Source organism: Corythoichthys intestinalis, chromosome 9, assembly GCF_030265065.1.
Source record: "Corythoichthys intestinalis isolate RoL2023-P3 chromosome 9, ASM3026506v1, whole genome shotgun sequence".
Taxonomy (NCBI): Eukaryota; Metazoa; Chordata; class Actinopteri; order Syngnathiformes; family Syngnathidae; genus Corythoichthys; species Corythoichthys intestinalis.
In genome coordinates, this window is record NC_080403.1 from 12,529,321 (window position 1) to 12,540,772 (window position 11,452).

General features: G+C 41.2%; 1 protein-coding gene across 1 annotated transcript; it reads right to left on the reverse strand.

Moving 5' to 3' along the window:
* Positions 1-210: 210 nt before the first annotated feature.
* On the reverse strand, positions 211-6,291 carry wdr77 (WD repeat domain 77). Its single transcript, XM_057846185.1, has 10 exons — positions 5,875-6,291; positions 5,339-5,524; positions 5,122-5,263; positions 4,999-5,048; positions 2,746-2,816; positions 2,125-2,182; positions 895-966; positions 695-803; positions 557-625; positions 211-467 (listed from the first exon to the last, which is right to left on the reverse strand). The coding sequence occupies exons 1-10, from the start codon at positions 5,984-5,986 to the stop codon at positions 323-325; spliced, it is 1,014 nt and encodes a 337-aa protein (XP_057702168.1). The 5' UTR covers positions 5,987-6,291; the 3' UTR covers positions 211-322.
* Positions 6,292-11,452: the final 5,161 nt, after the last annotated feature.

Below are 11,452 nucleotides of genomic sequence, written 5' to 3' on the forward strand. Positions count from 1 at the left end.
GCGTCTACTCGCTACATGTTGTGCATCCACTTCCTAGATTTATTTTTTGTTATTTACGTTTTTCTCCACTATTAAACATCAGAAAAAATATTTTTTATTAAACAAGATTCTGCAAGGCTGTACGTGACGAAAGTATTGTCCAGCCCATGTAGTTAGGAAAGTTTTTTTTTTCCTTCAATGGAAGCAATCTCGACATTGACAAACAAAAGCTTCAATATTAAACGTTTATTTTTTCAAACATCAGCAATGATTTGCCAAGACTAGAATTGCAAGACTATCAAAAGTCTACACATTAACACTAGCTGGTAAAGTGTGGCGGGCTCTAAGATGAGCTGGCGGCGCCCTCTATTGGTTTTATTGTATGGTGAAGCACAAGGTGATCCCAGCCCACAGTGGTGAGCTTATTCGAGCCTTCGTGAAGCCAGCACACACCCGTGACAAAGTCCTGGTGGCGCTGATCTCTAAATCTGGAGGGCAGGGGGAAGCAATATTACAGTAGAATTATAATCTCAAATGAGAGTTGTTCACATCTTTAGGACGACTCGCCCACACTCACATTTCTTTCAGTTCTGAATTTAAAACAGCAAGGGAGCAATCGTTACTAATGGAGGCCAGCAAAGTATCACTGCAATGGAAAGAAAATAAGTTCAATACAAAATAAGCAAACTTAGGAGACTGATTTAGCATTATGTACCTATGTGTAGAAAATGCCAGGCCGTTCACTCTGCGGCTGTGGACGCTCACCACACGAGCAGACTCCTTTGCTAGGAAATCCTTAACGCTTACCTTGCCGGTCTCATCACCTGAGGCACAAGGAAGGATTTAGGATGAGAAAAACAGACTACCAGAATTTTATCTCCGTCTTCATAAGCAAAAGCTAGGGAGGGCTTTTACCCAAGGCAATAGTGCTCCTGTCCTGAGGGTGCCAGGAGACCGCAGTGGGCAAGCAGTGTGAATCCGCTAACTCTATTGGGGGGGGGGGGGGGGGGGGGGGGGGGGGGGGGGACAAATATACTTTAATAAACATATCATTTACCCTTCAAAGGAGAAAAAAAAAAAAAGTGAATACGTTATTAAAAATAATTGTTCATATGAATGTATATATACTGACTATCGGTAAGCAGACTGTGGCAAATAAGAAGAGCTTTTCTCATGGTATTCAATTAAAATCCAAAAATTGCATTGCAAGTAGAGGCATGCGAAATTTCTGATTCTTAAATTATTTGCGATTCGGCCGTGGAAGATTCGAGAACGAGTCACAAACATTCAAATTCCGATTATTGAACTATGTCAAGTAAAGCGGAACTAAAACACAGCGCGGACTTTGGGACATAATGAGGAACAGACTAAGAGTAAACATCATGCCGCTAGATACCTGACTGCGGCCGACAGCCGCTCCAAACTCTCAAAAGCCCACATAATGCTAAGGTAGGTATCACATGTATATAGAACTAGATGCGAAGTGACAGACTCTGTGGCGTTAGCCAATGTATCGAAAACGAGATGGGAAATGACATACTTGGCGACGTTAGCACATGTTAGGAACCTACACGCGAAATGACAGACTTCCCGGCCTTAGCAAACAGCCGCCATCTTAAAGCAGTAGACTTCTCTGGAAAGCTGTTGAAGCGAATCTAATTAACTTTTTATCTAAAATACTCCGAAACCGCAAAATCTTTATTCCTTAAATGATGAAACAGTTTAAAAACTTTCACATGTCGAAAATAGACAGAAAGGGAAATATGGAATAACTGGACCAATTTTAACACAACTTTAACGGTTGATTCACAAGATTAAATTGAATGAATGTAGTTAAAGCTGCTGATACAGAATGGGGACCAGAGTATTTTATTTACCGTTTTTAACTGTTAACTTGATACTGAAATAGTAGTTTATTTAGGCCTGAGAGGATTTTAGTTCAATTTTAGTTACCAATGTAAAACACATTAAAAGCAGCCAATAGCTGTGTGTGTGTGTGTGTGGGGGGGGGGGGGGTCGGTCGAATCGTTGCCTCTGAATCGTAATCGAAGAGTCCCACCTCTAATTGCAAGTGGCTTTTCTTTCACATTTGTGAAGGCCATTCCAGATGACATCAACAAGGACAAACTAGTGAGTGTTGCGCACCTATTCTTGTGGCTGGTTTATGTGGCTTCCTTTTGTCCCACATGAGCACACGGCCATCCTGAGGCAAGAAAAGACACCTTATGAATGTGTGGCCTGTGAAAGTACATTGTGTATAGATTTTGTTTTTTGCCAAAATAAAATGGGTACAAAATTTCCGTAGTCCAGAAATCAAAGAATATTTGCTTTTTTTACCTCTCGTTTAAAAAAAAAAAAAAAAACAGGCTCAAAAAAAGGATTTCAACAATTTTGAGGTCAATAATGTCTGTAAACTGTTAATTGGCCATCAAAAAAAGATGACATTTGTTGATCGTGGCAACCCTAGTTCACAGCGCTAGACGTTCAACCGATTAACATTCGTTCACACCCCCCACCCCCAGTCAAAATGGATTGGATTTCTAGCGCCGTCAATGGCAGTCAAATGACTTAAATATTTATACTTATATTGGTTGGCCAACGATAACTACAATGTAGCCTGTGACAAAGATGAGTTTGACGTGACAAAGATGAGCTCGACACCCCTGCTCTATTTGCTTCAGCTGGACATTTGAAAACACGATTTGAATTATTGTATCGACTACAAAAACAAAATGAGAAGCAAAGAGACTCAATTGAGCATCTTACTTGACCACAGGAGATAAAAAGAGAATCATCTGTAGGACTGCAGGCAACACAAGTGACTGGTTGTGTGTGTGCTGGAGGAAGGAAACAGAGAACATTTTCCCCCAAGAGGTAAGGGATAAAACGTGTATAAATAAAAGAACATGCAGGAAACAATACACTAAAAGTTATTTAATTATCTGTTTCAAGGAATGTGCCAACTTTTAAAATGTCCAAATAAAATTGTTTTTTAAAATCATATTTGTTTACATACATAGTCCCAAAAAGACTTTGTAATATGGGTAATATCATATAATCCAAAGAATCAACATCGTATTATATCTTCATGTCAACAAATTTGAATGATTAGCAAATAAATCACCAAATATATAGACGAGGCTTCTAAGAAGTGAAACATTGACAAGTTCTCTTTCTTCAAACACATATGTATTTACATACAGTGGGGAGAACAAGTATTTGATACACTGCCAATTTTGCTGGTTTTCCCACTTGCAAAGCATGTAGAGGTCTGTAATTTGTATCATAAGTTCTCTTCAACTGTGAGGGACGGAATCTAATACAAAAAAACAGAAAATCACGTTGTATGATTTTTAAATAATAAATTTGCATTTAATTGCATGAAACAAGTATTTGATACATCACAAAAATCGAACTTAATATTTGGTACAGAAACCTTTGTTTGCTATTACAGATACCAAACTTTTCCTGTAGTCCTTGACAAGCTTTGCACACACTGCAGCAGGGATTTTGGCCCACTCCTCCATGCAGATCTTCTCCAGAGCCTTCAGGTTTCGGGGCTGCTGCCGGGCAACACAGACTTTCAGCTCCCTCCATAGATTTTCTATCGGGTTCAGATCTGGTGACTGGCTAGGCCACTCCAGGACCTTAAGATGCTTCTTACGGAGCCACTCTTTAGTTGCCTTGACTGTGTGCTTTGGGTCGTTGTCATGCTGGAAGACCCAGCCACGACCCATCTTCAGGGCTCTCGCTGAAGGAAGGAGGTTGTCAGCAAAGATCTGGCGATACATAGCCCCATCCATCCGCCCCTCAATACGGTGCAGTCGTCCTGTACCCTTGGCAGAAAAGCAGCCCCAAAAAATGATGTTTCCTCCTCCATGTTTCACGGTTGGGATGGTGTTCTTGGGGTTGTACTCATCCTTCTTTTTTGTCCAAACACGACGAGCCGAGTTTAGACCAAAAAGTTCAATTTTGGTCTCATGCAACCACATGACCTTCTCCCATTGCTCCTCTGGATCATCCAGATGGTCAGTGGCAAACTTCAGACGTGTCTGGACATGCACTGGCTTCAGCAGCGGGACCTTGCGTGCGCTGTAGGATTTTAATCCATGACGGCGTAATGTGTTTCCGATGGTTTTCTTCGAGACTGTGGTTCCAGCTCTCTTCAGGTCATTGACCAGGTCCTGCCGTGTAGTTATGGGCTGATCCCTCACCTTCTTCATGATCAGTGATGCCTCACGAGGTGAGATCTTGCATGGAGCCCCAAAACGAGGCAGATTGACCGTCAACTTGAACTTCTTCCATTTTCTAATAATCGCTTCAACAGTTGTTACCTTCTCACCAAGCTGCTTGCTTATTTTCCTGTAGCCCATCCCAGCCTTGTGCAGGTCTATTATTTTATCCCTGATGTCCTTACACAGCTCTTTGGTCTTGGCCATTGTGGAGAGGTTGGAGTTTGTTTGTTTGAGCATGTGAACAGGTGTCTTTTATACAGGTAACAAGTCCAAACAGGTGCAGTTACTTCCGGTAATGAGTGGAGGAGAGGAGGGGATCTTTAAAAAGAACTAAGAGCCGAAATATTTACTATTTGATAATGTATAAAATACTTATTTCATGCAGTTAAATACAAATTTATTATCTAAAAATTATACAATGTGATTTTCTGGATTTTTGTATTAGATTCCGTCCCTCACAGTTGAAGAGAACTTATACAAATTACAGACCTCTACATGACTTGCAAGTGGGAAAACCAGCAAAATCGGCAGTGTATCAAATACTTGTTCTCCCCACTGTACATATATAAATCCACTTAAAATTCTCTTTAATTCATTTGTAAATATATCATGTATTTTCATCCAAAACTGGATATCTCTGACGCTTTGTGAGTAGGGCATCATAATTTCACATTAATATGGTGATCAGAAAGTCACAACACGTATGCACTATGCAAAATTAAATACTTTAACATCACGAAGTACGAACTGCAGTATTTGGTTGTGAATGCAATGTTGTCCTTACCGCTGTATGAAGTGACAACCATCTCCTGACTCAGGTCCCACACTTTAATTCTATGGCAAAATGACAATTTTTGTGGCAAACACAAACTCGTGCCCAGTATGAACCCATGTAGCAACGTCTCACCTGCAGTCCATGCTCCCAGTAATTGCACCGTTTCCTGCAGCTACGGGACTCACACTGGTGACAATATGATCATGCTCGTGTTTGGTGAAGCGGTTGACCAGGAGGCGCTCATCTTCAGCCAGCTCCCATAGCTCCAAGGCACCTTCCAAGGTTACACCACAATAGGTCAACTCAGAATTTTCAAAATAAAAACAAATCTGTGAGGAGCCGCTCTTACCTGCATCTGATGCCACAACAACACTCTTTTCAGACATCCACTTGACATCCGTGACTCCGGTCTCAGTCTGCACGCCAGCTTTGCAGAAGCCCTCATTGGGGGCCTGCTCTGGGTTGCTGTAGATCCACAACGACCCTTGCCAACTCCTGCCAGTGAGACTGGAACATCCCAGCAACAAGGTGCCATCTGGGAGAGAAAACGATGAAAGGAACTTTAAATTATTGACATCATTTAATGCATTTAGGAACCGCTATCTTTCCATTTTTTCACCGAGGACCAAAGCCGAGATTTTAATCCTAAAATCCCAAAACTGAGGCAGACGTGCTCATCACTGAATGCTACTCATTTGAATGCCTTGTTAAAGCAATCTGGCAGCGACGCATTTCCCGGCGTTATGGTCTCATTAGTATCGATATTTTAGCAGACAGGCAGCATTTTGTCCTACTATTGTAATGTGCACGCGTGATGGGCTGTATCCCACCCAACCCACCCAACACAAACAACATTTACGTGTGCTCGTTCACCTTAGCACTAACCTGCTCTGTACTGCGCCCCACACAGATGCTTCTCCATGCAGGCTGGAGCATTAGGAGGAATATTCCACGGATTTTCCTTTGTCATTGTACTCTCTACTCCTGCAACTTTCATCCAAATAATCACAGGTTATGCTGGTACCGGTGTTCTGCCACACCGGAGCTAAATTATCCAGAAAAACCAATGTGAATGCGCAATGTGGAAGACTGCTAAAAATAAACAACTTGGTCAAAAGTAACACATTTTAGTCAACGCGCACAGTGAACAGGGTACTAAAAATCTACTTTCTACTAAACGCCAGTTTATCTATAGATAACGTTCAAAAACAGCGCTTGTCTGTTCTACAATGAGCGAAAGTGGAATTCACACGCGGTCAATGAACGTAATGGCTTCTTCTTCGTTGGTTTCACTTCCTACTTTTCCCCAATATCAGATTTTGCTATACTGCCATCTACCTGACAAATACGGTATGGACGCCACTCAAGCTAATAAGCACTAAAAGCCACATTTTTACGCACATACTAGTATATTTTTTTCTTCTGATATACGAATTAACACTTTTTTTTTTTTTTTTTTTAATAATCCTTTATATTTTCGTGGTGATGAAACTCCCCAATGTGACCATCTTCAAAAAATACACTAATGGCTTTTCTGTAAAGTTCAATTTATTTACAGGAAATGAGTGGCGTGCTGCTAGGGATAACTTAGAATCCTTTCAGGAGTGCATAACGGCTTGGCAGAGAAGGCTTAGAAAATGTGTTGGGTTACAGGTGGATGCTAACCTGGCCCACCAGATTGATTGTTCCATATATCCCCTATGGATATACTTCATGTACTCAATCAATCAATCAATCAATCAATCAATCAATCAATCAATCAATCAATCAATCAATCAATCAATCAATCAATCAATCAATCAATCAATCAATCAATCAATCAATCAATCAATCAATCAATCAATCAATCAATCAATCAATCAATCAATCATTCAATCAATCAATCAATCGAGATTTGTTTCATGGGATGAACCTTAAAAAATATACGGTTGCTAATTGGGCGATGGCTCTTCTCATCACACCCGCGAAAACTCCACAAAAAAAGCTTTAGTGATGTTCTTCGCTCCTCTTTTAATGAGGAAATTAAGTGTATTTATTAGGTGTATTTCAGACAAAACTTGGGAAATTGACCTATCTGACCTATTCCCCTAGTGGCGAAACAAATGTAAACAGGGCCTGGGTGCGATGAGCATAAACAGTATCCCCGAGTTGACCGTGCAACGTGATGGGGAGTGAGGGTGCTTGGACAATTTTTCGCAGACCCTTCCACAATTTTGCAGGCCCCTCAAGACGATCGTCCGGTGTGTGTGGGCTGCAAGTCGAAATTTTTTGCAGGCCCCTCCAGACACTATATTACAGCTCCACTCATCATCTTACCTTTCTGTTTGATCCCCCCCACCCCACACCACCCCCCGGTCGCCCAACCACGCCCACTTTACGCCCGCAAACTGGGCCCCTTAGAGACCCGGGTGTGTTCGCACTCCAAGCACCCCCCCCTAAGTTCCTCCTCTGATAGTTGGTTCCAGGTCATGTCCACAGCCGTCACTTTTTTCTCCTGATTGGCACGAAAATTAGATGACCGTGGAAGGGGTCGGACAGTTGAGGTTTGCAAGACGGTACTGTATGACGTATCAGGTAGTACTGTTTTGCCTGCAAGGCTTGGGGGTTGCCTTTGAAGGTGAAAACGCGCAGTTTGTACCTTGGATTTGAAATTTGTAAGTTTAGACTTCAATACTACTATTGATAAGCAGCTCCCTCTTGTATGCAAAAATTATTTAACTAGCTATTGAAACAGCACTTAATGTTACAGTGGCTTGTTTACGTTTTCTAAACATTACTTTTGATAACCTTTAATGCCATTAGATTTGATGTCAAATGCCTGTGAACTAGATAAAATGTCTGGCATGCATGTCTGATAAGCACTTAAAGCAGTAAGTGAAAAAAATTCATAACATGCCAAATAGGGTCACAATTAAAGTAATTAAACATTGTCCAACAAATAAAGCATGAAAAAATATTTTATATGTTGTATATTTGACAAAATAATCGCGTTTCCGAAGTTCGAGCCTAAAAGGGGACGGACCCGGAAGTGTACGTTACACCGGGAACAGCGATGGCAGCTCCATACATATGGTCGCCATACAAAGCCCTTCAAACAATGATTCAGACAGCGATATAAGCGATAGATTGAGCGCAAGGGAGGAGATTCAAGTTTTTGAAGAGTTGGAAGAAGAAGAGGAGCTTGGAATTTTATGTTGGACCTACCTAACATGTATTAGCCAGACACTAATCAGGATGCAAACAATGTGCATAGACTACCTGACATGGAATGGATACAAGACCCATTGAGATTACAAGATTGGTAAGATATAGGCTGTTATTATTTTCATGATTTGAAGATGCAGGCATTTGCACATAATTTTATGTTTTTGTCTATCTGATGACATTGTTAAAAAAAAAAAAAAATCAGACTTCATGTTCATTTTGGCAGATCCGGCAGCTCTCGTGCATATAAAATAATAATACAAAAGCGTTGGGGGGAAAGAAGGAGATGAGTCGTTGATGGCTTTCTCCACTTTATTGTGGCAACAATAAGAAAACAAAATAATAGCGGACTGCCGCCACATTCGACCGCAAAGTTTTGCTTCTCGCTGATCTCCTCGTCGCCTCCTACTACTCCAGCGTCTCTTAAATGGATCGTGCATAGTGTCTTGTTATGAGCTTTTTGTTTACAAATGTATCGAACACACGACGTGCTGACAACTTTGTTTCTTTATCAACACATGGAGCTAACAGTACAACACGGCTCGGGGCTCTCGGGAGGAAGTGGCGTCTAATGGCGTGAGGAAGTGTAGTTTTTTCACACAAGCGAACAGATTACTTCAGTGTTGTCCCGAGACTACATTTGCCATGATTCACTGCGTGACCTGCGCGCTCGCTGATTCGCTGCCAGACATTAAAAGCAACATGCATGTTGTTGTCACCTGTCAGTGGCTCTTGTACGTAAAACACAAACTAGAAGGCTATCAAGCGATCACCGTGAAAGAAACGCCGAACCGTAAAAATGCAATGCAATGTTTGAAGCATGAAGGTGGAAATACATAATACAAATACAAATAAATGTGCACAAACTCCCCGGCAGTGTGTGTCTCTTACTGCAACGTGACCGTGAATTACCGCGACGCCGACCCGCTTATATGCACATCCACACCCCTTTCCCGAATGACAGTGGATTAACCCTTTCGGACAAGATCGTAGATGAGGCACAATTTAAACACGCTTAACCTAGCGAACGCAACAACAACTATGATCGGGGATTGCCATGAGTTAACTTTCGGCTAACGTCGCTAGCTTATACTGTTCATTCCACAACAGTTGGCAGCTCAGATTTGACAAAGTCATCAGTCATCCATCCAAAAATCACACTTACTTTTTGGCAAATCCTTGATCATAAGCAGACCGGTTAAGGAAGCAGGCATCTTCCAAGGGTTTGCAGCAGAGAACACTACTCGATGATGGCGTGAAATTCATTCACTTCGTGCGAACGAAAGATGTCCATTTACGTGCCCTGCTATCCTTTGGCCACTCATACAACTTTTCGTTTGAGTGAGAACAAAACATCGCCACACAACGCCGTGGCATCTTACCGAAAAGCAATGCAACAAACAATACTGTTCTATGGCGGACTTCCCTCGCACTTCCCGGTGTGACGTAATTTCCGAAGATTTCCAAAAATTGCCGAAGAAAAGCATTTTCGTTGTCAAGGGCGTTGCTATGGGTTAAACAAAGACTCTGGAAGGGTTGCGATAAAAAAAATAACGAAAATATGCTTATAACTGTTTAGCAATTGATATTATTCAAAAACATGGTTGGCCAACCTTACTTCACATTATTTCTTTAATAAAAATATAAAGTTGTTCGTTCAATCAGTGGGGGACTAGTTGGTACCCGTGGCAAAAGTGAAACCTGCTGATGAGGACGGAAACAATTATTTATGATTTATATCGGGGACCTCCAAACCGGTGCTCAAGGGGTGCTGTTGTTTCCTGTTTTTTTTGTTCCTACCGGTCGAGCTCAGAAAGTTAAACCAATGAGGTTTCTGCTAAAACAAGCAGCACCTGAATGCAATCAACCTGGAAGACATCAGATTGGTGAAAAGGTGTCGTCTTGCTTTGTTGGAATGAAATCCTGCACCTACTGCGGCCATATGTGGAATAGTTTCGAGACCCCTGATTTATATCATGTTTTCATTGGTCATTTCTTGACCAATTGTTAAAAAAATTAAACTTATTCTTTCTCTGCCCAAGATGCACTGTCCCAACAAGTTTGATGACAGCATTATTCATAGTTCCAGGATAAAGCATCCTTTAGAACAGGGGTGGGCAAACTATTCCACATAGGGCCACAGTGGGTGTGAGTTTCTGTTCCAACCCATCAAGAGGAAACCTTATCACCAAGATGGTGTCTTGCAAGCGTAAACAGTTGATTGCAGTCAGGTGCTTCTTGTTTCAGCGAAAACCTCAATAGTTAAACTGTCCGTGCTTTATAAGTTGGAACAAAGACCAGGACCCACTACGGCCCTTGAAGAAAAGTTTTTTTCACCCCTACTTTAGATGGTTCCCCCTTGTATGAATGAATGATTAAAATCTGTCGTCGGGACTCTTCATTGACCACTGCTACATTTCAGCTGGGATAGTGTGAATTTCACCATGGTTACTAAAATTGCGGTGTATTTATGTGCTCAAGGTCGCCTTCTCGCATTGCTGCCACTTGCTCATGTCTGCCAATATGCACTTAAAAAATTCCAGCATTTTTGAGTCACCCAGCTAACAGCGAGCAGGAAGCAGGGTACACCCTAAACTGGTTTCCAGCCAGTCGCCGGACACATAAAGACAAACAACCATTCACGCACACACTCACATTCATAGAAAATTTGGAGTGTTCAATCAGCCTGCCATGCATTGTTTTGGGATGTGGAAGGAAATCTGAGGACCCGGAGGTACGGGGAGAACCAACAATACTCATAAATTGATACAATGATAATAAAAACTAAATTGATTCAATTAAAATGAATAAAAACAGAAATGCACAGTGGTCATGGACCCAAGTAACACTCTTAAGTTTATTTTTTCATAGTATTTAACCCTTTGCATGCCATTATAATTATAGACGGTCAATTCATTAAAGAGATTGGCTGTGGACACTCTTGTTTCAGTGCTATTGACGGCACAAGAAGTCCAATCCAATAGTTCGTTTGAATGTTCATTTTCCCCCTCCCAGTCAAAACGAATTGGACATCAAGCGCTGCCAATGAGTTAAGTATTAAGTGTAATGAAAATATAATAATTTAAAAAAAAAAATCATAATTCGTGCATGAAAGGGTTAAAGTTATGAACAATACACTTAGAGGATCTTCATATTTCTGCCATGTCATTATTTGAACTGTGCATAATGATACAGTGGCTTATCAGTCCTGTCTTTATAATTTTGCCATACTGCTTCTTTTTGACAAAGCTGTGTTCAG

What these genes read in the sequence shown, in the direction of transcription:
- wdr77 (XM_057846185.1), bottom strand. Translation starts at nt 5,986, where the DNA reads ATGAAAGTTGCAGGAGTAGAGAGTACAATGACAAAGGAAAATCCGTGG. An exon ending in CAGGAGCACTATTGCCTTGG is followed by an intron (nt 804 to 894) that starts GTAAAAGCCCTC and finishes CTTGTGCCTCAG; the next exon opens with GTGATGAGACCGGCAAGGTA. An exon ending in AATTCAGAACTGAAAGAAAT is followed by an intron (nt 468 to 556) that starts GTGAGTGTGGGC and finishes CCTGCCCTCCAG; the next exon opens with ATTTAGAGATCAGCGCCACC.